This window comes from Electrona antarctica, assembly GCF_951216825.1.
Source record: "Electrona antarctica genome assembly, chromosome: 3".
Taxonomy (NCBI): Eukaryota; Metazoa; Chordata; class Actinopteri; order Myctophiformes; family Myctophidae; genus Electrona; species Electrona antarctica.
The window spans coordinates 16,992,694-17,019,238 of NC_136808.1; the positions used below are offsets into that span (position 1 = coordinate 16,992,694).

At 40.8% G+C, this 26,545-nt stretch overlaps 2 protein-coding genes across 8 annotated transcripts in view; both read left to right on the forward strand.

Annotated features, from left to right (window-relative positions):
• Window positions 1-1,348: 1,348 nt before the first annotated feature.
• On the forward strand, window positions 1,349-7,222 carry spi1b (Spi-1 proto-oncogene b). 6 transcript variants are annotated; one of them, XM_079497186.1, is made up of 6 exons: window positions 1,349-1,748; window positions 2,165-2,255; window positions 3,338-3,510; window positions 4,144-4,383; window positions 4,987-5,137; window positions 5,906-7,222. In XM_079497186.1, exons 1-6 carry the CDS (start codon window positions 1,686-1,688, stop codon window positions 6,205-6,207), a joined length of 1,020 nt encoding a protein of 339 aa, XP_079353312.1. In that variant the 5' UTR covers window positions 1,349-1,685; the 3' UTR covers window positions 6,208-7,222. The 6 variants fall into 6 exon arrangements, with proteins under 6 accessions (XP_079353312.1, XP_079353313.1, XP_079353314.1 ...); XM_079497187.1 differs by having other exon boundaries at window positions 5,909-7,222; XM_079497188.1 differs by having other exon boundaries at window positions 4,987-5,128.
• A 2,111-nt stretch (window positions 7,223-9,333) lies between these two features.
• Window positions 9,334-26,545, forward strand: part of mybpc3 (myosin binding protein C3) — a 46,830-nt gene continuing 29,618 nt past the window's right edge. For both annotated transcript variants that reach the window (XM_079496893.1, XM_079496894.1), the window contains exons 1-7: window positions 9,334-9,458; window positions 13,668-13,913; window positions 18,650-18,727; window positions 20,134-20,282; window positions 22,652-22,769; window positions 23,474-23,525; window positions 25,812-25,865. In XM_079496893.1, coding sequence (XP_079353019.1) covers window positions 9,434-9,458; window positions 13,668-13,913; window positions 18,650-18,727; window positions 20,134-20,282; window positions 22,652-22,769; window positions 23,474-23,525; window positions 25,812-25,865 — 722 coding nt within the window. In that variant the 5' untranslated portion in view covers window positions 9,334-9,433. The remainder of the gene's footprint in view (window positions 9,459-13,667; window positions 13,914-18,649; window positions 18,728-20,133; window positions 20,283-22,651; window positions 22,770-23,473; window positions 23,526-25,811; window positions 25,866-26,545) is intronic.

Genomic DNA, 26,545 nt, shown 5'->3' on the forward strand with positions numbered 1-26,545 from the left:
ATTATTTTAATATGGGGAAAAATAGTATTTTGAGCACTTGTCCTATAGCAGTGTGATGTACCCTTCCTCTTTTCTTAAACACACGGAACATTCAACAGAATATTGGGGAATGCACTTACAAGGCTTATAATTCAAATTAAGATTCCCATAACCTTTTAAAATGAATGCAGGTATACCAAAATATATGTAATATATGTTAAAATTCCTTGATGCATTATCAGATTGTTCTATAACTCATTGTGTAGTCCAGTGCATAGCACACAGCATATAACAGTGACATCAGAAACAAGCTAAATGTTTGCATCAAACAGAAAACAAAGAGTCATGAAGTATAGTTGATGTAACCTTAGATGCCCATCTTTATCGTTATCTGCTTGGTGCAGTAGGACTGTATTTCCCCTGGGAATTGTTTCGCTTCCTCCTCTCCCTGATAGTCATAATCTCCATCTGTGGGGTTACAAAACATGTCTTCATCTAATCTTAAAACTCTGTCTGTCTGTCTGTCTGTCTGTCTGTCTGTCTGTCTGTCTGTCTGTCTGTCTGTCTGTCTGTCTGTCTGTCTGTCTGTCTGTCTGTCTGTCTGTCTGTCTGTCTGTCTGCCTGCCTGCCTGCCTGCCTGCCTGCCTGCCTGCCTGCCTGCCTGCCTGCCTGCCTGCCTGCCTGTCTGCCTGCCTGTCTGTCTGTCTGTCTGTCCGTCCGTGTGTGTTATGTGCGTGCATATGTGCGTGCATTCTTGCATGTGTGTGCGAGAGAGAGAGAGCACTCTCCTAAAGTTGTAGGAAATGTTCCCATCATGTGTGGTCACGTCACGAGTCACATATCTGTGGTTGAAAAGCAGACTTGCCAAACGTGACATTATTAAGTAACCTTTTGATATATTGGAATATGTTTAAGTGAGATGCAAATAAGGGACCTAATACACCTATAGTATATACTGTAACAACATACAATGTATTGCGTGCGTGCGTGCGTGCGTGCGTGCGTGCCTGCGTGCGTGCCTGCGTGTGCATGTTTGTGTGTGTGTGTGTTTACACAGTCTTTGGTACAAATAAAACTAATAAACTAAACTAAACTAATAATATAGCCTACTATTGCATTTGGGCTCTTACATGGTAATCATTGCATTGTGCTCCACTGTGCTACCTACAGTAGCCTATATTATGTTCATGCTTTTGGTGAGCAAAAATTCACCAAAGTAAAATGTTGAAACACAATTGGGTAATGATATGTTAATGTTTAGATATCACTTTTGTTTCAAGCCCAGTTTGACCATGAAGACACTTCATGGTGATTGGCTGCTGAGGGAGGGGACAACACTAGATCCACTAGTGTGAGTGACTATAGTCACCTCTTGTCAAGTCATTGATAGCCAGGAACCTCTGCCAGACACACTCTGGTGCTCCCAACCGCATAGATTTACAGAAGTCAAAAGTTCCTATTTTAACAGTCACACCGTTAACCAAAGGGTTTATTTAATTCAGCTTTTTTTTAGATATATACAACAGAAGGCCGGGAAGGCTCCACAGAATAGTGAGACTTAATAAGTATATAAAAGAATAAAGGGAAAGACATTTTGGGAGGTTTTGTTGTTTTGAGTGAGAGGAAATTTTGAAACATTGTGCAATGGTGCCGCAGAAGTTTTGAAATATTGTGAGAAACTACTTACTGCAAGCAAACAGTTTCGGATGCCCGGAGAAGAATCCTCCATGTTGCATCCATACAGAATGGAGAGCTACCTCATCTCGCCTGTGAGTACAACAAATTGGTTTCTTTTCTCAAATGTTTCCTAGCGCAGTCCAGTAATCTAGAGTTAAATCAATGTTTATGATATACATTAAAAGCTAAATGCAAGCAGTAAAATTATCATTCAAAAGATGCCAGCATTTCTTCAGAAATAATTCATTTCAAAATGATTATTTGTGATGATCTTGTCTATTTCAGTAATTTGGCTTTATACAATAACCCATTAGAAAATATTAACTATATAGGCCTATTTAAATGTATTTCACTGTATGTGACAAAAACATGATTATTTTGGCATCATCATGTCCAAAAACTGCAGATCAGCACAGTTGACTGATAAACAATATAAACATTAAATTACTAACAGCAGGTAAGTCTAATCTTTACTAATTATACTGTTTGATATTGTTTTCCCTTGCAGCCAACAGAAGAAATGTATGACAATGAAATCTACAGGCAGCAAATAGAATATTCATATAATCCATATGTCCTCGATGGAGATATTCAGTCAGGTGAGAATCACTCTACTCAACATCTGTGCTGTTTTGAACAATAATCCCTGATTATTCCAATGATATACCAATGCAAAAAGAAACCAGTGTATTGTGGACAGACAAGGAAAATAACCTTACCTCAATAATCAACTCATGTATATAAATAAACACTCATCAATAATTTAATAAAATGATTAAAAGACATTTGTATTATGTGGCCAGGCTGTATCTTTCTGTACTGTAAATTGTACAGAAACAGTGCAGTGTAGGTGCAGCTGGATTCTACCACACCGTGTTGTATGGAGCACAGGAAACAGATGCCATTTCTGTCTGCCGCTAAAAACTACAGACATAGAACAACTTTCGGCCCTTGGGGTTTTGTTAATAGAGGAGCGGTTCTGTACTTTCTTTTGTAATCGACTGCTTTGAATATATATGTTTCCAAAAGGCAAAATTTTTGTTGTTGTTGCGTTGGTCGCGTTATTGAAAAAGAAAGTCATCTTGCACTCATCATGAAAGAAATAAAATAAATCTCAGTGGTGGTTTAACAAATGTATGTAACTAAATGGACCCATTAGGTTACATTTGTACTCTCTGAGTTACAAATGGATAAATTAACACTGATCATTTTGTTGTATAAACTTTTTTTTTATATACAGGTACAATAAATTGATGCTTGATGTACTCTATGATACACATTTATTGTACAATATAATGAGTACATCATGTCATTAGTTGCATTTATAACATTTGTGTTCAGTTCTTTCAAAGGTTTTTAATCTGGAAGCAGGGCATTAGAGCATTTTACAATTTAGGAGAAAACATATAAGACCTTAAAATGGATGCATACTGAAAACGATACTAACAATGACATAAACAGGAAAGAGCTTCAGGCTGATATATTATTTTCACTTTAGTTTGTTACAGCACACTCATCAGCTCCCTATGGTGTTTTTGTTAATGTTTCAGGTTTATAGAAATCTGCAAATACATTTCCAGTCATTTTTGTCTCAAATTGATGTCTCAAAATGTGCTCAGATCTGGAACAACATATTGCACTGTTAAACAAAAGGGTAACATTTCTGTCCTCCTCTGTTCAGATCATTGGGAGTACCACCCTCACCATGGTCACCAGTTTGAGACCCTCCCGGAGAGCCACTTCACAGAGCTGCAGAGTGTCCAGTCTCTCCACAACCCCAACCTCATACGACATGACATGGAGAACCTGTTGGATGCCAACCTTGGGGTATATCCCCATGTTATACAGCAACCAGTAAGGCCCCCCTCCACAAAATATAGGCTGTTTCAACCTGACAACAATAACAACAGTTCAAATCCATAGGCTACTGTAGGCTACATATAATATATGTAGCCTACAGTAGCCTATAGATTGTGCTTTTTCTAGTGTATATATTATATAGCCTACACTAGAAAAAGCACAATGTGGATATCTGGACCATCTCACCATGCATCTTCCAAGCAGTTGTTACATGAAAGCCCCCTATACCCCCAAACCCCGCATGCCCACAACCCCCAACCCTCACCCCATACCTCCCCATCTTCCAAAACCCCCCATAGCCCCATGCGTCTCTCCCCCCCACCCTATTAGTGCCTGGTCACAATTTCAAATTTCAATTCAATTCAGGAGATTTATTGCCATGAGAAAACATACGTTTACATTGCCAAAGCAAGTGTCCAAATATATATGGTCACAGTGTGTGAATTCCTTTGCGATATTCTTACCTATAAATTGTCGAATTCTTCAATGTTCTCTTTTACATGTACTTCCTCCTGACAGCTTAGACAACATGGTGTAAACATGTGTCAAGCTGGTGTAAAGCACAGGATGCGTCACCAAACAGAGTAATGCCAAATGCCAATCAAATTTCAATGTGTTACTTCAAAGGTGCCATTTTTCCGACCCATTTCCCCACACCAATCACCGGTGCAGCGAAGCTCTGATGACGAGGCGCATGGAGGACGAAGCCCCCAACTGTCTGAAGAATTCTACCGCGTACAATTTGAAAACCTTGCGAAGAGCTATTTCACAGAACTGCAGCAGTCTTCCCACAACCCCAACCTCACACCACATGACCTGTCGGATCCTAACATTGGGGTATATCCCCATGTTATACAGAAACCTGCAGTAAGGCCCCAGCCCTCCACACAAAATATAGAGTAGGATGTTCCAATCCGCGTGCGTCCGTGTGTGCGTGCGTGTGTGCGTGCGTGTGTGCGTGCGTGCGTGCGTGCGTGCGTGCGTGCGTGCGTGCGTGCGTGCGTGCGTGCGTGCGTGCGAGCGTGCGTGCGTGCGTGCCTGTGTCAGACATCAGGCCATTTAGGGCCCTATCTTGCGCCACCCCTTACCTCTTATCCCTAAACTTATTTGCCATTGTTTACTATTTTGAGAAACAATTTTAAAGTTCAACTAGCCTTTTTACATCAACACGTTATGAGCTTAATTGTAGATCGGCTTTTTAAACTATTTTAAAAGGTTTTTCAAAATAGGCGCAAGATATAGCCCTTTGTGTCTATTGTTCATTAGCCCATGTCAAAGGCTTTGAATTCCTGTGGGATATTCTTGCCTATAAATTGCTGAGTTTATCACGTGTTCTGTTTTACACGTTCTTCCTCGTGACAGCTTTTAGACAAAATTGTGTAAATATGTGTCAAGTTGGTGTAAAGCACAAGATGTGTCTCCAAACAGAATAATTTCAGTCAATAACAATCAAGTTTTTATGTGTTCAAGGTTCAATTTTTCCGACCCGTTTACACACAACAATCGCCGGTGGAGCGAAGCTCTGATGACGAGGAGCATGGAGGACGAAGCCCCCCACTGGAGGTGTCTGATGAAGAGTGTCTGAGAGAGCGCATTCATTGTGCCACAGCTGGTGAGCTAGGTAACCACTTAAACCCTCCATATTAGTAAACTAGACATTTATTCTGTCACAGCTGGTGAGCTAGGTATAACCACCTAAACCCTCCATACTTAGTAAACTAGACATTCATTCTGCCACAGCTGGTGAGCTACAGGTATAACCACTTAAACCCTCCATACTTAGTAAACTAGACATTCATTCAGAATCATTCTGCCACAGTTGGTGAGCTATAGGTTACCACTTAAACCCTCCATACTTGGAAACTGGACATGAGCTGCCCCTATAATTGGGGCATGGCACCTGTCAGCAGGGCCAGGGAGTGTGTAAGGCAGGAGTAGTGGGTCAGAGGTGCTGCATCCTCCTGTTGGGGGCTCCTCACTGGCATAAATAATTGGCTAAATGTACGGGGGAGAACATCTGTGGGTGTGGAATCCAGGGAAAAAATATATTTAGATTTTAGGTTTACAGTTAAAAATGAATAGGACAAAAGATACAGTGGGCTGTTATAGCGCCGTGGGCATGGCCTACTGTAAACATGTAGAGGCATCATAATTCAAGCAATCCAGATGCAAATCCATTTTGATTCTACAATTTACAGTTCAAAACTTGAAAATGTTATACAGTAGCACCTCAATGTGACAATCTCATACAGTGTGGCTGACTATGAAAACATTATACAGGACCATACAAAGCATCATATTTGAAAACAAAGTTAACAAACTAAGTAAGGAACAACTGTACTTGAATCTGTATAGTCACTAACATGGATAACCTATTTAAAATCCCCAGCAGGCAACAAAAAGAAGATCCGACTGTATCAGTTCCTGCTGAACCTACTGAGAGATGGCGACATGAAGGACAGTATCTGGTGGGTGGATCATGACAAAGGCATATTCCAGTTCTCATCCAAACACAAAGAGGCTCTCGCAAACCGGTGGGGGCTCCAAAAGGGCAACCGCAAGAAAATGACTTATCAAAAGATGGCTCGCGCTCTGCGCAACTATGGTAAAACTGGAGAGGTGAAGAAGATAAAGAAGAAGCTCACTTACCAGTTCAGTGGTGAGGTGCTGGGAAGGAAACCATACGTGTAAGGCAGATACTGTATCTGGATGATTTTCATTTTGTTTATTCCATGTTGTTGATCTTGTAAATAGCATAATACTGTACAGTATGTGAATCAACTGAAGGTAGGACACTGTATGTCCCTTTAAGAAGTGGGCTAATTATCCATCATGCATTTCATTACACAGTATTTTCCACATAACTACTGTGCAATAATGGTTTGAGCATAATTATAATGACTCATCTGTTTGACATATACTGTACCAGTTTACCAACAGAATCTTCCAGAAAAGCAAAACATATAGCCACTAGATGGCCTCAGACATCTCATTTGCATATGCATTTGCATACTTTCTGGACTCTCCTGTGTTGGACTAACTTAAGTTCTCATTTTCATTATACAGTATAACTGATTCAAACACAATATTTAAAGAAACCAAAAACTCTCCAGCATTAAATGCACAAATCTCATGAAACTCTCTACTGAATGTAGCTGTTGAAAATGTACATAATGAAGCTTTTAATAGGTCGAGGATATTTATAGTAACTCCAGGGACTTTCTTTCTGTTGGAAATACATAGATCTTTGCTGAAGTATAAATCAGTTTTAAGAGAGCTCTTAATCCCAGCATTTGTTGTACCATTGTATTTCTCTTAAAATCTTTAAAATAATTTTAAACAAATGCTTCCACTGTTGATGATTATCTTATTATTATTATTATTCTTAATCCACGGGCTCATCATCACAGTTTTGTACATTTACTCAAACCCAGTGCAATCCTTTATACTTTGCAATATTGCCCTGAGCTGGAAGTGACCTGTTTTTCTCGCCCCCCTAGTGGCGAAAAATAAGACTTCTGGGAACTCAGATTAGAAGTGACCATGCATGCAGACGATGCAGTCACCCAGTTTTTATTTGGACGTGGCCAGTCATCCAATAGTATGCCCTACGCCAGGGGTTCTCAACCCGTGGGTCGCGACCCCTCGGGGGGTCGCCAAATTATTTTAGGGGGTCCCCAAATTATTTTCAAAAAAAGATAATAATAATAATTTAAAAAAAAATCACGATTTTTCAAAAATAGCAGACCTACAAGCTCGTAGCGCGCCACTCGGTGGCGCGCTATGAGCTTGTAGATCTGCTATTTTTCAATAGCTAAATTATAACAATGCTTAAAACACCAAAAGGGGTTCCCGCCCAAAATGGTTTAAGGTTATTGTAGCAGTCAATTTATATTGGGGGTCGGGAGGGGGCGGGGGTCCCGAGACATTGCCAAAGCATTTCCGGGGTCCCCGGCCAAAAACGTTGAGAACCCCTGCCCTACCCTACCATGGTGATACTGCAATACACACTGGGGACATCCACTGATGTCTACTTAGGATTACTGAGAAAATACAAGGCCACCTGCCCGCATGCATGCCTACACATTCATGCATGCACACACGCATGCACGCACGCGCACGCACACACACACACACACACACACACACACACACACACACACACACACACACACACACACACACACACACACACACACACGCACACACGCACGCACGCACGCACGCACGCATGCACGCACACACACACACACACACACACACACACACACACACACACACACACACACACACACCATCTAGGGTACATGAAAGCTCTGCCACTGGGTGTAAATATTGTTGCGTGCTGACACAGCTCTGTGACGGAGACAAAAATGAATTACATTGTATTTGGACCAGCACAAACAGCAGAATTTAAAACTATGTCTTGTATGTATCATTTTCTTTAGTCTGTATTTAAAAGCTAGAAGTGGGCATTGCTTTTTGAATATACATTTGTTGGCACTGTATGTACTAACTGGGTAGGGGGGTTTGGGTTTTGTAAACTAATAAAAGAAAATAACAATTGATCTGTCTGCAGTTTTTGCCGTGATATGGAGGTTCTACGCAAACATGGATATCATGACAGACATCATATTGATGATCTCATAGTACTAGGAACATAAGTTGCTGTTGTCCCATCCAATATGATGTCACCCTTGCCCAAATATGGAATTCCACACGACTCCTCCAAGTACTGATAACAATACTGCACTAGTTGCGACAGTAGGTCGCAGATTACTATGAAAGCCCGCCGTCAGTCAGTCCGTCAGTCAGTCAGTCAGTCAGTCAATTTGGTACACACAAACACACAAAGCTGGGCATAGGAGGGGCTAGCGTTCTGTGCTCAGCCAATCAAATCATCTAAAATTTGGTGCACACAAACACACAAAGCTGGGCATAGGAGGTGATAGCACCCTCAGGAATAGTATGAGGAAAAGCTTGTGTAGAGCAGTTTGTATTACAGACATCTAGTACAGAAAAGGGAAACTTTGTTGACAAATTGGTAATGTGGTATGAGTTATTTTACATAAATAACAATATTACATAAATGTAATATTGCTGAGTGACAAACAAAGCAAAAAAGCAGTACTGGTATTCCTTTACTTTGAATGAATGTCATTATAATGGAATAGGCCAATAATAGAATAGAATGATATAGTAGAGGTCTATTATTGGCCTCAAATACATCAATGAGTTTTTATTACTGAGGTAAGTCTCAGTAATAAACACTCATTGAGTGCACACGGCACATGGTAGAGAAAGACAGAGACAGAGACATACAGACAGACAGACAGACAGACAGACAGACAGACAGACAGACAGACAGACAGACAGACAGACAGACAGACAGACAGACAGACAGGCAGGCAGGCAGACAGACAGACAGACAGACAGACAGACAGACGTTTAATTCCTAGCCAACAACATGGAGGATGGAAAGCTACTGTAAGTAGCGATACACTGTATAATATACAGTATACCTGAAAACAGATACAAATAAATACTCTTGCTTCCTGGACTCCTGTGCCTTTTTTGTTCTACCTGTTTTCAGGGGGGCTGGGGTGAAATGCAGCGGCTTTCAGCACATGTCTATTCTATTTTAACCCCTGCCTTCCATGAGGGCCCCTCCCTCTCAAGGCCTGTCATGCAGCAGAGGTGTTGGAGGAAAGGATGGTTGAAATATGGCCTGCCTGAGGTCATTGGGGTTTGCTACTTTGCTTTGTTCAGACAAGGGATTGGGTCTAGACAGTGTCACACAGGGGAGGGTGCGGTTTATGATGGTAGGGGAGGCCTCTCTATTAAAGGCAAAGGCATGAGGTACATAGAAGACTGACAGCAGTCCGTTACGTTTGTGGAGGAGACTACAGAATTAAGGATGCCTGAGCCAGCCAAAAAAGCAGGTAGGTTCATAATGATTACATTCAGCTGATTTTAAAACAGTAGTAACAATCCCAAATGTATTATTAACGTAGTGTTGGTGTTAGAACTGCACATGTACTTAGTTTGAATATGTAGACACATACATGTATCTGTCCAGGCTTTTGTGTCTTTTCTTTTAAGAGTAAAAAATGTCAAACAACCATCTGTGAGAGACACAAGCCTATATGGAACTTTCAGTGCCAAGAAGCATGCGAATAATATAAACAACAACAACTTACATACTTTATCTGCACCGTATTATTTATTTTAAATAATTCACTGTCTCCTGTATTGTGTATGTCATGTGCTATATCAAGTCACGTGACCAAGTTATTTTGACAGCCATGAAGAGCAGCATCTAACTTTTCATTCTAACAGAAACTTTTAGAAACTGTTGAGAGCTGCACAAAGTAATGTATTGGGGTCGATACAGCCTGTTTTATGTAAACATGGCATAAAACAGCCAAAACACGCTCATTTTAATAATTGACGTAACATCTGTACATTTAGGAAGGAATCATGAAAGGTTAAGCAACACATGTAAGCAATGTAATGTAATGTAATGTAACATTGACATATGTTGTTTGTTTCGGCTTGTTGAAACCCACAAAGTTCCACTTTGGCTAGTTTACAGTATGTCTTTCTAAGCTTCCTGGCTTACTTAGACATCCAAAGTATCCAATAGTGTATAGGCTAGAGTACATCACAGCCGAAATCATTGTTTTACAACATATATGATTTTAGGGGTTATTAATAAGTAGCCTGTTTGATCTGTTTGATTATTTGATTGGCTAACTACTGTATGTAATTTATAGAGGAACTCGTGGAACAGCTAGGGAACACATGTTTAGTAAGAGTTATGGTGGGACAAGACACGACTGGCTCTGCTATGCTCCCGACATCATTGCATTCACAAAATAAGCATCACTCATGGTGTACCACTGATCTAAAAATTCCTGACAGGATTCCTATTTGACAAATGACTTTACACAGTTATTTTCTCTCAATGAGAATGCATTGCCTCTGTTTAGTGAGAAGCTTTACATATCAGATGACAGAATGCAGCCCAACCAGTCAACGTGTGTGCTAAGTGCTGTAGCGTTCGGGATTTGCTGAACAACTGCACTGTATTCAATATTACCAGCAGGAGACTCAATACCAAGTTTTCAACAGGAGACTTACAGATTATGTAAACACTGTATTATTTCACCACCTATTATTCACTTTATTTGTGAGCTTTTACGAAAATATTTACTGGCTTTTCAGTAGGCTACATTTGAATAAAATATAGAACCTTGATTAAAACAAAAAGCAGAACAATCCTAAATGAGTAATGACTAATGAGTATATATTGAATAGGTAGAAATTAATTCAAATGTAGTAATAAAACAGGGTTTGTAACGGCCAGAATGCAAAGATTATTCTACAATGTAGTATAATATATAAATAGTGTCTGGCCAGAGATGCTGGACTGGGTTTAAGTTTATATGAGGCCATTGGGCCTCACACATCCCTAAGCACTCAGCGTTGCTGATATGAAGCTGTGCTCTTGTGGGAGTTGATGACTTTTACAGTTCAAATAAGAACAGATCCAAAGGAGAGAGGTTTACATGATTGAATGACTGCGAGCAGAACATGACGAGAGCTGTCACAACAACGGAAAGTCTCAGGCCGCAAGCATATCATTCCTTCTGGTTCCAGAGTCTCAAAAATAGAGCCTAACTAATCCCTCTACTATGATACCTGGGACACCGTTGCAGGCTGCTGGGATCATTTATTAGTACAGTATGGCACATATGTATTCTATATTTAAACTCATAAGGTCATCTTGCATCATGTGGAATTCATTTGCTTCATGTGAACTCGTATAGTGCAGGAGCTGCAGTATGTATAACTAATTCAACCCCTGCTTAGAGGGCTTTACCATACCGGAAACAGGATGCTTAACAAATTAGTTGTACATGACAACATTAATCCTGATAAAAAGCTCTCTCATATATAGTTATAAGTATGTGCTGTATATTTTTATGTAATTATGTCATACTTTTGCCATTTTATTCAAAGTATTGAAAGGAAGAAAATGCAGGAATTCAACAGAACTATTTGCAACTTTAATATTGTAGGTCAATTATACTGTATGTCAATATTTGTTACTCTTTCTCTCACTCTTAACCTCCCCCCCCCCCCACACACACACACACACACACACACACACACACACACACACACACACACACACACACACACACACACACACACACACACACACACACACACACACACACACACACACACACACACACACACCTTTTTCGGTAGAGATGTGAAGATCATTGCAAACTAAAACTACGTAAGATGAATCTTTAATAAAGAAGAAAATAAATATATAAATACAAATTATATTTGATGTGTTTCTACAATTCACTTGACATATCACCAGGTGGTTACAGCTGGCACTTTTTGTTTGTACGATAACGCTGGTGAGTCTACTAGTGCATTATCATTGGTGTCCTGTTTTGCCCAAACATAACAAGCTGTACCTAGAGCCATTGAGAGGGAGAGTTACAACACTTCCGCAGACTTCCGTTGTAAAAGGAGGGCAAGAAATATAATATTCAATCTTCAATGACGTATTGCCAAAACAAACCAACAGTTCATTTGGAATGTGTTTGTGCTCACTGATAACAAGAAAAACAAGAAGAATGTGGAAGTAGGCCTACCTACTGCTTTCCATGGGGTGACCTTCCAATCACTACTGTGTAGCAGCGTTGAACCCTCTTAATGGGTGTTTATATGCAGCACGCTCCATACATGATCGTGTCGCGTGTTGAGTGTTGCAAAACCTCTCTTTCAATGGGAATGGCTGTACCTCCTTGGCAAAAAAAGAAGACAAAACCAAATACACATTTTAAAGGATTTATTTGTATTTTGAACAATCCCTCTCAATTTAGTCTCAGCATTTGCCAAGAAACCAAAGACTCAGGAGGCAGAAGAGGGGTGTAATGTGGTCTTTGAGGCAGAAACAGAGAAACCTGATGCAAAGGTGAAATGGCAGTGCAATGCAAAGGATATTGCCAGTGGCGACAAGTATCTGATCACGGCAGATGGAAACAACCACTCTCTCACCATACAAGCGGTCACTACAGAAGACGCCAATAGCTATGCTGTGATTGCTGGGGGTGCAAAGGTCAAGTTTGACCTGAAGGTCATATCAAAGGAAGGTGGGAGGCTTTGATTTTACAGATGTACTGTACACTTGAGGCCCTCACTTGCACCTGTGTGGTATGCAGTCAAAAGAGCACTCAATAAAAACAACCATAGTGTGAAAACTGTATGTAGTATGTACACTGTCTATGAACTCTGCACTGTCTTGGTCAGCATCTAACACAGAGGCCTAAAAGCACAATCCTAAAATAGTTTTTTTTTAATCAAATGTTTTGTAAACACTTTGCATTTGCTCCACTGCCTGGTACAGTCACTTTCACAATCACATTTTCTTGAACACTTATTTGTTGAAAACAATGGGGCAATGCATGCAATAATTGTGAAATTATGTTACACAAACTGTGGGCCAAGTGTGACATAGTGTGACACTTGTCTCTTCTCCGAATGATATGTGTTTAATTTGATAAGGTGGAGCTAAATCTGCAAGCAAAGAGATGCAGTGACTCGGCTGTTAGTCTTGGTGGGTCCACAAGTGATACATGGCTGCCTGTGGCCAATGTATGTGGCTCATATGAGTCATATCATAACCACCCTTGCTCTTCGGCAAGGTGACCCTAACCCCTATACAGCAACAGATTATTTCCTCATGAGTACCCACCGGCCACCGGCCACCACTTGACTGGGGCTCAGAATAGGCATAAGAAGCAGCTGATAACACACTGTGCATGGAAACTTGTTCCGCCATTTAAAGATGATAAAGCAGAAATGTTTGGGTGATAACAGATGGTGGCATGGCAAAGAATATTTGAGCCCTGACACAACAATTTGGACAATAATTATTGAATTCAAATGGATCAAATCACACAAACAAGCGTGTAGTTGACTGAGAGGCACTGGATTTGTATTATAGTTTAATCAATATTTATTTTTTGACAACTGATGATGATGATGAAATGGTATAGAACATTTTGCCATTGTATGCCTCTTATTTGTGCCTGTTTGTCTCCACGTTGCTGGGTATACAGTAGCCCTTAAGAAAGTCCCACCAGCTAAAGTTGATGGAGCAGACCAAAGCCCAGCAGCATCAGGGGAGACACCTGCCCCAGCAGCAGCAGAACCCATAACCACAGCAGGGGAGACCCCTGCCCCAGCTGCAGGAGGAGGAGAGACCCCTGCCCCAGCTGCAGGAGGAGGAGGAGAGACCCCTGCCCCAGTTGCAGCAGAACGCAAACCCAGCCTTGCTCCAGGCAGTGATGGTCCTCCATCTGATGGTAGGTCACACAATATAATATAAGCCCAAGCCTGGTGGAAGTACTGAATGAATGAATGAATGAATGAATGAATGAATGAATGCATTCATTCATTCATTCATTCATTCATTCATTCACTCATTCATGTGCATCACAATGACTTTGGAATTACAGTTTCCCATTTGTCTGTTGATCGATCAGTCCAAACCTTTGGATATCTCAAAAGTTCCTTTTGCTGTACACATTCGTGCTCCTCTGAGGATGAACTCTACTGATTTTGGTGACAAGGGTAGCTCAGTCGGTAGAGCTCTTACCTTTGGACCACAGGTTCATGGGTCCAGTCCCATATGAGTAGTAGGGATTGCGGATTGGGTTTGGCAAGTTGTACGGTACTGTAAGTACTGGTCTGGGACCTTAATGGTACTGTAGGTGTGGTATTCTACCTCAACAATCCATCTTTCAAGGGTCTAGCACATTGTAATGTTTGTTGGGTGCATACTGCAATTTGGTCCGACGTACTATCAGTCCAACACTACTTTGATCCGACACCCTACCCCAAACCCTAACCTAGCCTGGCGAAAGCAAACATTATTTGTTCGGTACTCATACAATAGTATGGTACAAAACACTGAAGTCCTTAAACCAGAAACCTAACCGCACGCGGAAGCCACGGGTGAGTCTTAACCGGCCCGGCCACATATGTCGCCCAGCAGTCTGCCACCACCCAGGCGAATGCATGCACGCGACCTCGTCCTTTAGGGCGAGGTTGCTTCTCGCCCTCAGGGCGTCTTACTGGTGTTATTACTGTAGCCACAGAGACAGATAAAGAATGCCAGGAGGCTATAGATTCTACTTACTCATATTAGCCTAAGGGTGGCACTATACTATAGGTAGCGTGGCATATTGTTGGTCCTCCCGTTAGTCCGACCATTACTAACACTATCCCAAACCCTAACCTCACAGGAAGCCTCACAGGGTGATTTATAACCCGCAGTACGGGTGATTTGTAACCCACAGCACAGGTCGGACTAATGGGAGGACTGACTTACAGGGGAATTCCACTCATTTTCATTTTTTTAATTTTTTTTCATTTTTTTATGTCATTAATATACCTTAGAGCTGTTGAGTGGAAATAATTAAAAAAAAGTCCCCCCATTCTGTGTTTCCTAGAACTGTAGATCTGAAAAAAAGCCCCTTTCATAACCGCATGTACTATATACCTCTATAGTATATACCTCATCAACATTGAGTGAGAAATCATGGGTGGAATGGGAGAGGGAGTTGGGACCAATAAGAAAATGCAGATTTAATGCAGTTGAGTTGTGCATCCATGTTTTTTTTTACATCTGTGAGGCAGGTGGTGAGGGTGGAATGGGTGGCTGAATTGGTGGTCTTGATGGAGAGGTAGAGCTGTGTGTCATCGGCATAGCAGTGAAACTGGAGAGGAGGGGACCAAAGCCGCTGTCAGCGTGTGTGACTAAGGCAGTGGATGATTTGCAGTTGTATGAGACATATCATTTCAACAAGGAAAGAGTTATGCCAATAGAGGGGGTTCCAAGGGTAGGGATGGAGCCCAAAACCTGATAACAAGCTTATTGAGTACCCGGTAACAATACGCGTTGGGCTTATCAAGCCTGTTATCGAGCATAGCAGCCCATGACGTCCATGTTTAAACAATCAAGTGAAGAGGCGATCAAGAAATAAATCTGGCACCCATGCTGGCACAAACATGTCATGTCTAAAAGTGTATTGATACCTGACAACCAGCACTGCCTGGGTAAACAAAATGACGCTTTTAAAGTGATGGTTCTTCAATATTGTTTTCCAAAAGATACTGGTTCTGTTCAGAATTTGTCATCTCCCATCTTTCTACAAAATAATAGAAAATAGTGGGCTCGATAAGAACCCAGCTGGCCGGCTCGATAAGACTGATCGATAAGATGCTCGTTAAACGAGCTCCATCCCTATCCAGGGATCCCTAAATACGTTTAAACACATTAACCCTGTACATCATTTGAAAATAGCCGATCTACAAGCTCTAATCACAACACATTTGTATTTGTATTTGTATTTATTTATTCAGCACAGTATAAAAAACAACACAGTGAACATATAAATATAAGAAGGGTAAAGTGCTAGGCTGAGGCAATTTATTTTCAAAACATCTTGGGGTTAAGTGTACTGTTCAGGGACACAAGTTTCCACATGCGACCGAGGCCGGAGACAAACCGGCGGTGACCTTTGATTTGCCAGATGGTCCCTCGCTATGGCCGCCCTAAGAATGAGGGCAGGAGAGAGAAGGCAGGATGAAGGCAGGAGAGAGAAGGTGTCAGTCAGTAAGGAGGGATAGATGGATATATTTTAGATTCTGGAAATTAATGAAGTGCTTCTGTTTTTCAAGGGTGTGAATGTCCTAGCCTGGTAAACCATTCCAGTTGAATGTGTGAATTCACATTTACTATCATGTGTCTTCTGCATACCAGTCTGGGCCCAAGTGCTGGGTGGGCGTTGTCTGTCAATCACACACACAGGGCCCTGAAGTGAACGCAGACACTGATTGACTCTTGGAAATGAATGGAGTGCTTCTGTTCTTCAAGGGTGTGGATATCAGTGTCCTAGCCTGCTAAACCATCCCGGTTGTGTGAATTCACATTATCATGCATCTTCTGCATATACCAGTCTCCAAGTGCTGGGTGGGCGTTGTCTGTCAATCGCTGAACGCAGACACTGATTGGCTCTTCCACTTTTTGGTTTCTACAAAACGTCCAGCGAGCGCCGAGCGCTTGGGTCCAGACCGGTCTGCAGAATGTGAATTCACGCGACTGCGATGCGGTTTACCAGGCTAATCAATGTCCATGGACGTTGTCATAGTTGTCATAGTCTACGTTTTCAATTTCCACTCCATTTTGATTGGGCAAGTGAAAATCAGCCTTCAGAGGTTACCATTTCAATGAAATCACCTGAGGGTCAGACTCACTTCTGTAAATCAGGCATTGGTGTCATCCCATAATAAATACACAATGCAAAGGAAACCTTTTTAAAGTCCAGTAAATAGCGCAAAACATGGGTAGCCCAACTGGCCCAACGAGGGGTGCGGTGGTGTGGTTATATTACCAATGTCATCGATAGGGCCGTTCCAATGTCAGCCATGGCACAGAAAAAAGGCTATACTGTATATGTTTCACTCTCTCTGTGCTGGCATCCATCTCTGACACTTTCTGTGACCGTCCCTCGCAGCACTGGTGTTTCTATTATTGAATTGAAAGTACAAATGATTGGATATTAGCTTAAAATGTTAAATATGGATTTTGCTCTTAATATAGATCCACAAAGCATATTGTACTTTATTACATCCACAGTGCAGTAGGCCCCAAAGCAATGATTTAGGTAAACATGACTTCTCCTAATCTTTCAAATCAACGCAGTCAAAATTAAATTAAATGTTGTTCCTGCTTTGTTTACAGTGTTTTCCTGCCAATCATCCAGCTGAATTCAAATTATTGGGATATTATTATCGAGAACTGATCTGTACAAAGATGCAAAGTTGTTTTGCCAACAAATATCTGAACGTGCAGTATTGTTTACTTGCCTGGTGATATGGAACACCTATTGCATTACACTGCTTAACTATGCCTATCAGTCGAACATGGGACAGAATATCATATGAGAATATGATGTTCATACTATGATGTTTGACTTACTGTATTTAATTTATGGAAAGTTAAAACATGTTCCTGTCATTTACTCTAAAGTAAGCACATTTATTTTTACTTCCAAGTACAATAGGCCTAATTGCAGTCATGACCCTGGACTGAGATAGGCTGAAACAAAGCATGTGAAATTACCTAAGCTGTCTAGTTAGCTAACGTATCTGTCACAAACGTGATTAGGACATCATACTTTCTATTTTGGGGATAAAAAAATATAATATATAATAATAATCTATGATTATAGGCATGCCTTTTCATGTTGCCATATACCCAATATTTCAAGTTTCATGTTTTAATCTTTTTTTAAATATTTAAATGGCACAGCATAAACATTTTGTTGCCTGTTCTGAGTGTTCTGCAGCTTGATTCCCGATTCTCTTGAAGGTACATACAGTAAATAGTATCTCTGTGAAGTTCCTGTGAGAGATAAATAGCTTGTTGTGACCATGACACCCATAGTGGCACTGGCACCCACCACTGACCAACTGCCTCAAGACAGCATGTGAGCCTGTAGAGGGTGCTGATACCCCATTTAACTAAAACGCTGTACAATGCAGTGCAAGTGTTTTCCTTATATTATTCTTGGCAGCGCCATTGAGTTGTCTTTCCAGCTTGGATGTAATTCTCAACATAAAATAGGTGATGCCATTAACAACCTATAGGCTATAAGGCAAAATTCTCAAAATTTAGCATGTGAGGTGTCAAACTAGGGGGTTTTAACGATTCTGAATCCATTGCACACATTTGTTTTGGATGAAAAACAATACTTGGGCTAAAAACGGCCATAGCCACTTGCCCAAATGTGATAACCATCACATTTGTGATGACTGCTATATAGGTTGTTAATGGTACATCACCTATTTTTGCATTTTTCAATATGTCCGCCTACTGGGATTTCTCAGTGCTTTCTGTTTCTGTTGCAATTTGTTTGAGGTTGACCCCTTTTTTTCCATAGATTGCCTGTACTACATCTTGACCAGAATGACAAACACCCAAATGATGATGACTCTTTCTAACATGGATTTTGTTTTGAAATTGCACTTTCAGATGGACAGCCTCCAGACACTAGACAGGACCTCACTGGTCTCTTTACTGAGAAACCCCAGTCTGCAGAAGTCGCTGTTGGTAAGTGGCAGATCCAAAATGCTCAAACTAATAATGATCTCTTAAAAAGGGCCATGTCTCATTTGCCTCTAATTAAAAGCTACTTGTAGGACAACATGAAATGTATTTGTAAAAAAAAAAATCACACCCGTGTGAACTGAGTGGTGCAAGGTCTTATATAGCCTGATCAGCTGTGGTCTGACGTAATGTCAGTGACCATAGTAACCATGCTCATTTATTTGGGTCCCACGTACAGGTACACACACGTACAGGTACACACATACATAGATACAGACAAAGCTGGTTGTTGGAGTGGTTTGCACCACTCAAAAAAAAGAAGAAAAATAATTTAATTAAAAAAGATATAGTTGGTCCCGCCTGATGCACACCATTGCTCCAATCTGAACCAAACGTGGCACTAAACGCTACGTTAAACAGTGTAGTGCACTTTCTAGTGCACTACAGCAATGTTTAACACTTCCAATGGTCATAACGCGGTGGCTATTGCTCAGATCAATGCAATATATGGCTGCATGGATTTGAAAGCCTGAAATTCTAGTATCAAATTAAGGCTGAAACAATGTCATAATGTCATACGCTATGTCTTTCTTTTTATCATTCATTTCTTAAGAGCCTGCCCAGGGACTACAGATGAAATGTAGCTTTGGCTAACTCTGGCCCATTTACATTGATGTGAAAACTGACATGTTGATTAATGAGCTTTGTCCCTGTCAAATAAATAAATAAATAAATAAATAAATAAATAAATAAATAAATAAATAAATAAATAAATAAATAAATAAATAAATAAATAAATAAATAAATAAATAAATAAATAAATTTCAGGCTTTCAAATCCATGCAGCCATATATTGCATTGATCTGAGCAATAGCCACCGCGTTATGACCATTGGAAGTGTTAAACATTAAATACATAAATAAATAAATAAATTAAATGATCATCAAGCATTTACTGATTCAAAAAATAATTTGAATCATATTTTGTAATTCAAATATTGTATATGAGGTGCAAAACTACCCATTTGGGGTAAAATACAGAGATTAAAATAGGGTGCATTTTGCATCCCAAAACACAGTTTATAGTTAAGGGACGCTATAAAACAATGACCTCTGCATCCACAGGATGCACTACTGTACTGTTTTTTTATTCTAGTTTATTTTGCTAGCTTTAGTTATGATAATAATTTCTTCTTCTGTTTTCTACATCAATTTAACCACATTATAACCATAAGAGTCAAATGCTGTAATTTGTAAAAATGGCAAAATATGACTCCTATAACGTTGTTGAAGTGGGACTCATAAAATGTCCCATGGGACTCATCTAAAAGACCATCCCTGCATCCCGGGACTCATTACATTGAAAACCTATTGCATCACTGAAAATATATCTTTTATTTTTCTGTGCAGGTGAAAATATTACATTCGTGGCTAAGGTGAATGCTGAATCACTATTGAAGAAACCCACCTGCAAGTGGTTCAAGGGGAAATGGATGGACCTAGCCAGCAAAACTGGGAAACATCTGCAGATCAAGGAGCAATACGACCGGAACAATAAGGTAATTTTAGGTTATTTTAACCTTTCAACATTTGCTTCTAGATACGCATGTGAGAACATCCCAATTGTTCTTATTTACAGAAAAATCTTTCCATCACTCACGAGGCCTGTACCTTTAAGGCCTCGGGATCTTTGCGCGATGACACGTTGCGCTCCCGCGCGAGGGCATAAAACCCTGCCGCGACTTCCGCTTCTCACCCCGGATAAACCGTTTTCTTCAAGTGAGAAGGGCCACCCGGCGTATCTAACGCAAATGTATTGGTTAAATAACCATGGTTATCATATAACCTACAGTTATTTTAACCTTCAACATTTGCTTCTAGATACGTATGTGAGACTCATACACTCCCTTCGTTATCACTAAGAGAGAGAGAGAGAGAGAGCAACCATCCCTGGCTGAACCCGTCCTCGGACGTTGAACACGCCTCCCCTGGGATTTATCAATCTACCATTCAGACCTCGGTCTGATTGGAGAGATAGGTTCATAATCTCAAGGTCCAACGGGTCCCAAAAGGCCTTGCACACTTGCCATGAGCTGGCAACCAAAGTTGCCCAAACTCTGACCTGACCATACTGGTCTCAACCCCCTAACTGATATGTCCCTGAGGACAAGAACTAGGGTGCCTGAGGGTGGTTCCCACGCTCCTCAGCAACCTGCAGGACTGCATGAGCCACTGAGGGCTCAGTAACGTCCAGGTTGTAAAACCTTGCAAAAGTTGAAGGCGCCGACCAGTTTGCCGCTAAACAAACATCCTGTACCGATATGCCCTTGTATAGAGCCCAGGATGCTGCCACACTGCGGGTAGAGTGAGCCCTCAACCCCACAGTTGGTAGAGTACCTCTGCTGGAGCAAGCCATCTGAATGGCCTCATTTGGACAGCTTGACCTCAGTCACTGGCTTCCCCATGACTCTAGTACCCCATGCCACAAACAACTGACTTCCTTTTCTGAAGGAAACCGTTCTGGCCATGTACACCCGTATGGCCCTGACCGGGCACAAGGTGTGTAACCTCTCATCCTCAGCTGACGCGAAAGGAGGGGGGTGGAAGGACCTCAGGTCCACTGGCACAATGGTGGCATTGGAGTTCTTAGGGACAAACGCTGGGTTAGGCTTAACCGTCACCCTAGTCTTGTCCTCATTAAACACTGTGCAGTCCGGGCTTACAGACAAGGCCTGTAATTCACTGACACGTTTAGCCGTTGTGAGGGCGACCAACAGGATGACCTTCAAAGACAGGGCTTTCAGACCCACCGTCTCCAGTGGTTCAAATGGGGTCTCCGAAAGAGCCCCCATCCCAAGTCCCAAGGTGGAACTAGAGACCGGGTCACCGGGCGTAATTTCCACGCACCCTTCATAAACCGCCTTATGAGGGTGTCCTCGCTCAGGGCCTTGTTATCGATTCCAATATAGCAGGATGATATGGCCGCTAGGTTCACTTTCAGCGAGGAAAGATAATTGCCTTTATCCAGGAGCCCTTGTAGAAAGGTAAGGACGTCCCTGAAAAGGCACGACCTGCACAGGTCGTGCAGCACACCCAAGCGCTCGAAAACCTTCCATGCTACGTCGTACACCTTGATGGTAGACGGAGCTCTGGCCCCCTGAATTGTGCATGGCAACCACATTCGCGGGTAGGCCTACAGTACGTCTTGAAGGTTCATCCTCTCACGGGCCAGACCCAAAGGCTCAGTGCCCTCGGGTCTGGGTGGAATATCTCAAACCTGCCTGTGTGAGTTGGTCCCGCCTGAGCGGGAGCCGCCACGGCCGGTCGTATATGAGAGGGGCTATTTCCGACCTCCAAGAGCCCCAGGCCGGGACTACGAGGAGCAGAGACAACCGACGGGCAGTTGTTATGCATTTGCATTATAGAGTCTGATGGCAGTTGGCCATATCACAATAGTACAATATCCCAAATCACAGACGATATCCAGTCTAATATCATGATATTGATATAATATTGATACTAGGGATGTCCCGATCACGTCTTTTGCTCCCGATCCGTTTCCGATCATTTGAAAATGACGTGATCGGCCCGTTTTCCGATCATGTGATCGGATCGGGACCTTGGTTTTGCATCAGATGTATGCTATATCGTCTCTGTTGAGTGGAAAAGTCCAAAACTGTTACTTTTCAGAATTCAAATAAAAAAAGGCAAAAGTAGTACATCTACAAGCTTAAAACTTGTCGCTTCGTGCTGTGTTTCTAGCTGCGTTTTGAGCTTGCTACTTTTGTCTGACGCTGTAGTATGCAAGTCGGGCGTTAATTTACGGAAAAACACTAAGAGTCTGAATGGAGATAAGAGGTTTATGCCCGACAACAATATACAGTAAATAAAGTTTAATTTATTGATGTCCTTACTATGTATTTTGCAGGCTTACACCTTTGAGATGCAGGTCATTGGAGCCAAGGCTAATTTTGCTGGAGCTTTTCGGTGCGAGGTGACCTCTAGGGACAAGTTTGACAGCTGCACCTTTGATTTGACTGTACATGGTAGGTATGCCGGCTGCAGTATCATAACATCTTTCTGCTAGTTACCCTGGAAGTTACCAATGCAGTGGGTCCCCAGTGGATATTTTATTTAAAATGGAATTTTGGATTCATTATGAAAATATGCTTAGTGGCTTAGCTGGTTCTCCAACATTTGTGATGTGATGGATCCCTCAATGTATTTGGTATTTGGCTGCGGATCTGAAAATATGTTGTGCCAGGGACCCCCATACCAGATGTTTGTTGTTAAAATGTTTAAAAAAATAGTATTATGTTTTTGCAGATCTACAAGCATCGCAACACGTTATGAGCTTGCAGAATGTATTGTGGTTAACTGAATTTGATTCTACATGAAGTAATGTTGCTGGGGACCCACTGGAACCCCCTCAAGGACCCTTGGGGTCCCCTGGGGACCCACTGGAACCCCCTCAAGGACCCTTGGGGTCCCCTGGGGACCCACTGGAACCCCCTCAAGGACCCTTGGGGTCCCCAGACACGACTGGCTTATAGTGTTCAGTTCACACGTTTTGCTCAATACGGTAATTTCACTTTCTTAGGGTTATGTTAAGCACCTTATTTTCTACATAAATTGAAACAGATGGAAATCTGGTGAGTTTACATGCAAAACTGAGATTGTTTGATGCTATATATTTGATCATAATGACTTACATCGACTGTTCTTTCTTATGTCTTGCATTACATTTCAGAGGTTCCGAAGGAAGTAGATGGATTTGACATAAGAACAGCGTTTAGACGCACGTAAGTCATTTTTTATTTAATGTATAGCCTAACCTGCATGTTAACCTGTGAAAAAGTAAAACATAATAGAACCCTGTCACACTTATTAGAGATGGAGTGCCGTGATCTTTTTTTCTGTTTTGTATGTGTCTATGAAGTTAACTTACTCTATTAGACCCCCAGATGTGGTAAGAATATTCAAATATGTCTTCCATGTATGTTATTGTTCAACTCATGCCTTTAATATTCCACATTTTATCACAGACATGACATACTGGATCCAAATGATACCTTTTCATAATGGGGGCTACGATATTGTATTTAGTTAATATGTTGGTTGATACCTCGCCTTTTTAATTGGGCCTAATCATTTGAATAGTTATTAGCAGTTAAAACAGGGTTGATATGATTTCATCTCTTTGATTTGGTTACGAACCAGGTCGCTGCATTTTGCACCACCTCATTTCGGAGATGTATTTATTTAATAGACAAAGACAAAATTTACAATTTAAGCATTTAGCAGACGCTCTTAATCCAGAGCGATTTACAGTAAGCAAGAACATAAAACATGGTAATACATCAAATACATAAAAATACTAAAATAGTCATCATGAATCATATGTAAGCTTAAGAACCTAACAGTGGAATATCTATCTAAGGAAACTACACTACACTATATACTAGTGCTATGTCTACATAAAGTGCTATTTAAGTTACATAAGTTGAGCCTATGCATACGCCTGTAGGAGGTCGAGGCTAGGGCTAGACTCAGAAACCCTCTTAATACTGATTAAGAATGTGGAGTCTTCTGGTTTTAAACTGTTCCTTCAAACATTTTGGAAAATGGTTTGAGACATGAACTCTTTAAATGACAGCACAGATTTACACTTCTTGTACATTAAATAATATTGACATATTATTAGTATATACTGTAATAATATGGTAATAATAAATTGGTAAACCTAATTTGAACGTAGTTGTCTTTGTACAGTAGCTGATAACAGTAACATATGGCAGAAAGTACAATTGCTTCCTCCGACTCAACCCTAGATAACTTTTACAGGTGCTATAACCTTTAAATGCTATTTGCCTGATACTCAGGTAATTTGTATCAAAATGATATAGGAATATAAACTGATGCACTTTTTTATTTGCTGATCAGGACAAAGCACATTTATTCAGGAAGTAATTAAATAATGAATTGCTGTTTAAACATACTTAATCAGTAGTAATCAACTGTATCGCGGTGCTACCATGTTGGGCATGTAAAGATAAAGAATAATAACTGTGGACATGCAAACTCATTAGGGGTGGTGAAGCTGCTAAGAAGAAAAGTGGACCATCAACAAGGTATAGGGGTGTTTGTTGCAACAGCGGAGGCTCATATTCAAACTATGAGATATGATTGTGAATGTAAAGAGAACTCAGGACAAGGAATGAAGCCTTATGGCTCGTTGTTCTTTTCTTTTGGGTCAAACATAACTCATATAGTTTGGATAATGTTGTCTCCATCTGCTGAGGTTTGAGGGAGTGATCCACAGTAGAGATCAAGAGAGGATTAAAAAAATGCAGTTTAATATTTTTATCTTATGTGCAGTCCATAAATGGAATTAGCTTCCATTGTGTTACATTTTGACACAGGCCTTTCCAGACATATGAGTTAAAATTGTATAATCTGGTCAGGTTTTATACAAAGTACTGGTCTGGTTTAAGGCCACCTATCACCTCTCCCTGATACAACTGGATCCCTGTCAAAACAGCAAAGCCGGCTGCACAAACAACTACCCAGCAGAGTGACTTTTGGCCCTGGTTTGACTATATTGGAAGTGCCTTATGTGCTAAGACACATAGGCATAGCCCACTGACAGGGCTTCCACACAGAGGAAGTGAAGCCATATGTGCACTGCAACTTCGCCTTTCACAGTCTAATCCTGATTGCCTGCGAGATCAGAGGCAGGAGATAAACACACAACCAAACCTATATATCCTTGCCTTTATCTTCCATTAAATTGGAGCAGACATTGCACACAGGACCAGGCGCAGCTATTAACCTTGAATGCATTGTTTTGTTCACATTTGGAGGATTGCTGCTGTGTTTCTTCTGCTCATTGGCTGCTAGCCTGCTGCAGGGAAACCAACTATCCATCCAAACTGATAGATGTGCACTTGAATGAATTCTGGTCTCCAACAGTTCTGTTTACCTGTACTGTATGTTTCTCAACGTCTGGTCCGGGGACCCACCAGGAGTCCTATGTCTGTAACACTGATATACTGATATTGTGATGTTGGTGGTTGATGTCTCTACAGTAGCATAGATGATGACGGAGGGGAACTGGACTTCACTTCCTTGTTAAAGAAGAGGTGAGTATCTAGAAAATACTAAGCACACAATTAGCTTTTGATGACATAATAGAAATACTTTCGGTAACACTTTATATTAAGGTTGTCATTATAATGCATTATAGCGCATTTATAATGCATTATAATGTGCTTATAAGGCATTATAACACTCGTTATACATGTTTATAATCATGTATAACAACTTATAACCACCTTTATAACATATTATAATGCATTATTATGCTCAGTGGAACAGCACATTATAACTATTATAACTTAGGTGGTTATAAAGGCACATAGAGAAGTGCTGTAATGTCTGTCATAATGCATTATAACCATTGTGTTTATTAATTGGAATAATGTCTTATAAACATCAATAATATTTTGATGTTTATAAGGACTTTGAGACCTTTAAGTAAAGTGGCAAATAAGTACTCTTATTTATTAAAATGTGTCTCTCCTTTCTCTCCTAATTCATCTTCAGAGAGTAAGCAACTTCGGTTTGCACTGACAGATTGGATTGATTGTTTTGTTATAGCCTACTAAACAAGAGTAACCATATGTTTTAGAGCATGCAAAAACATTTCTCCTGCATTCACTGCCTGTGGGGAATCAATTATTGATTTGTAGCATAGACAAATATCTCTGTGATTCGCGTCTGCAAATTTTGCCACAAAACACACTTTCCTAATTAGAGGTTT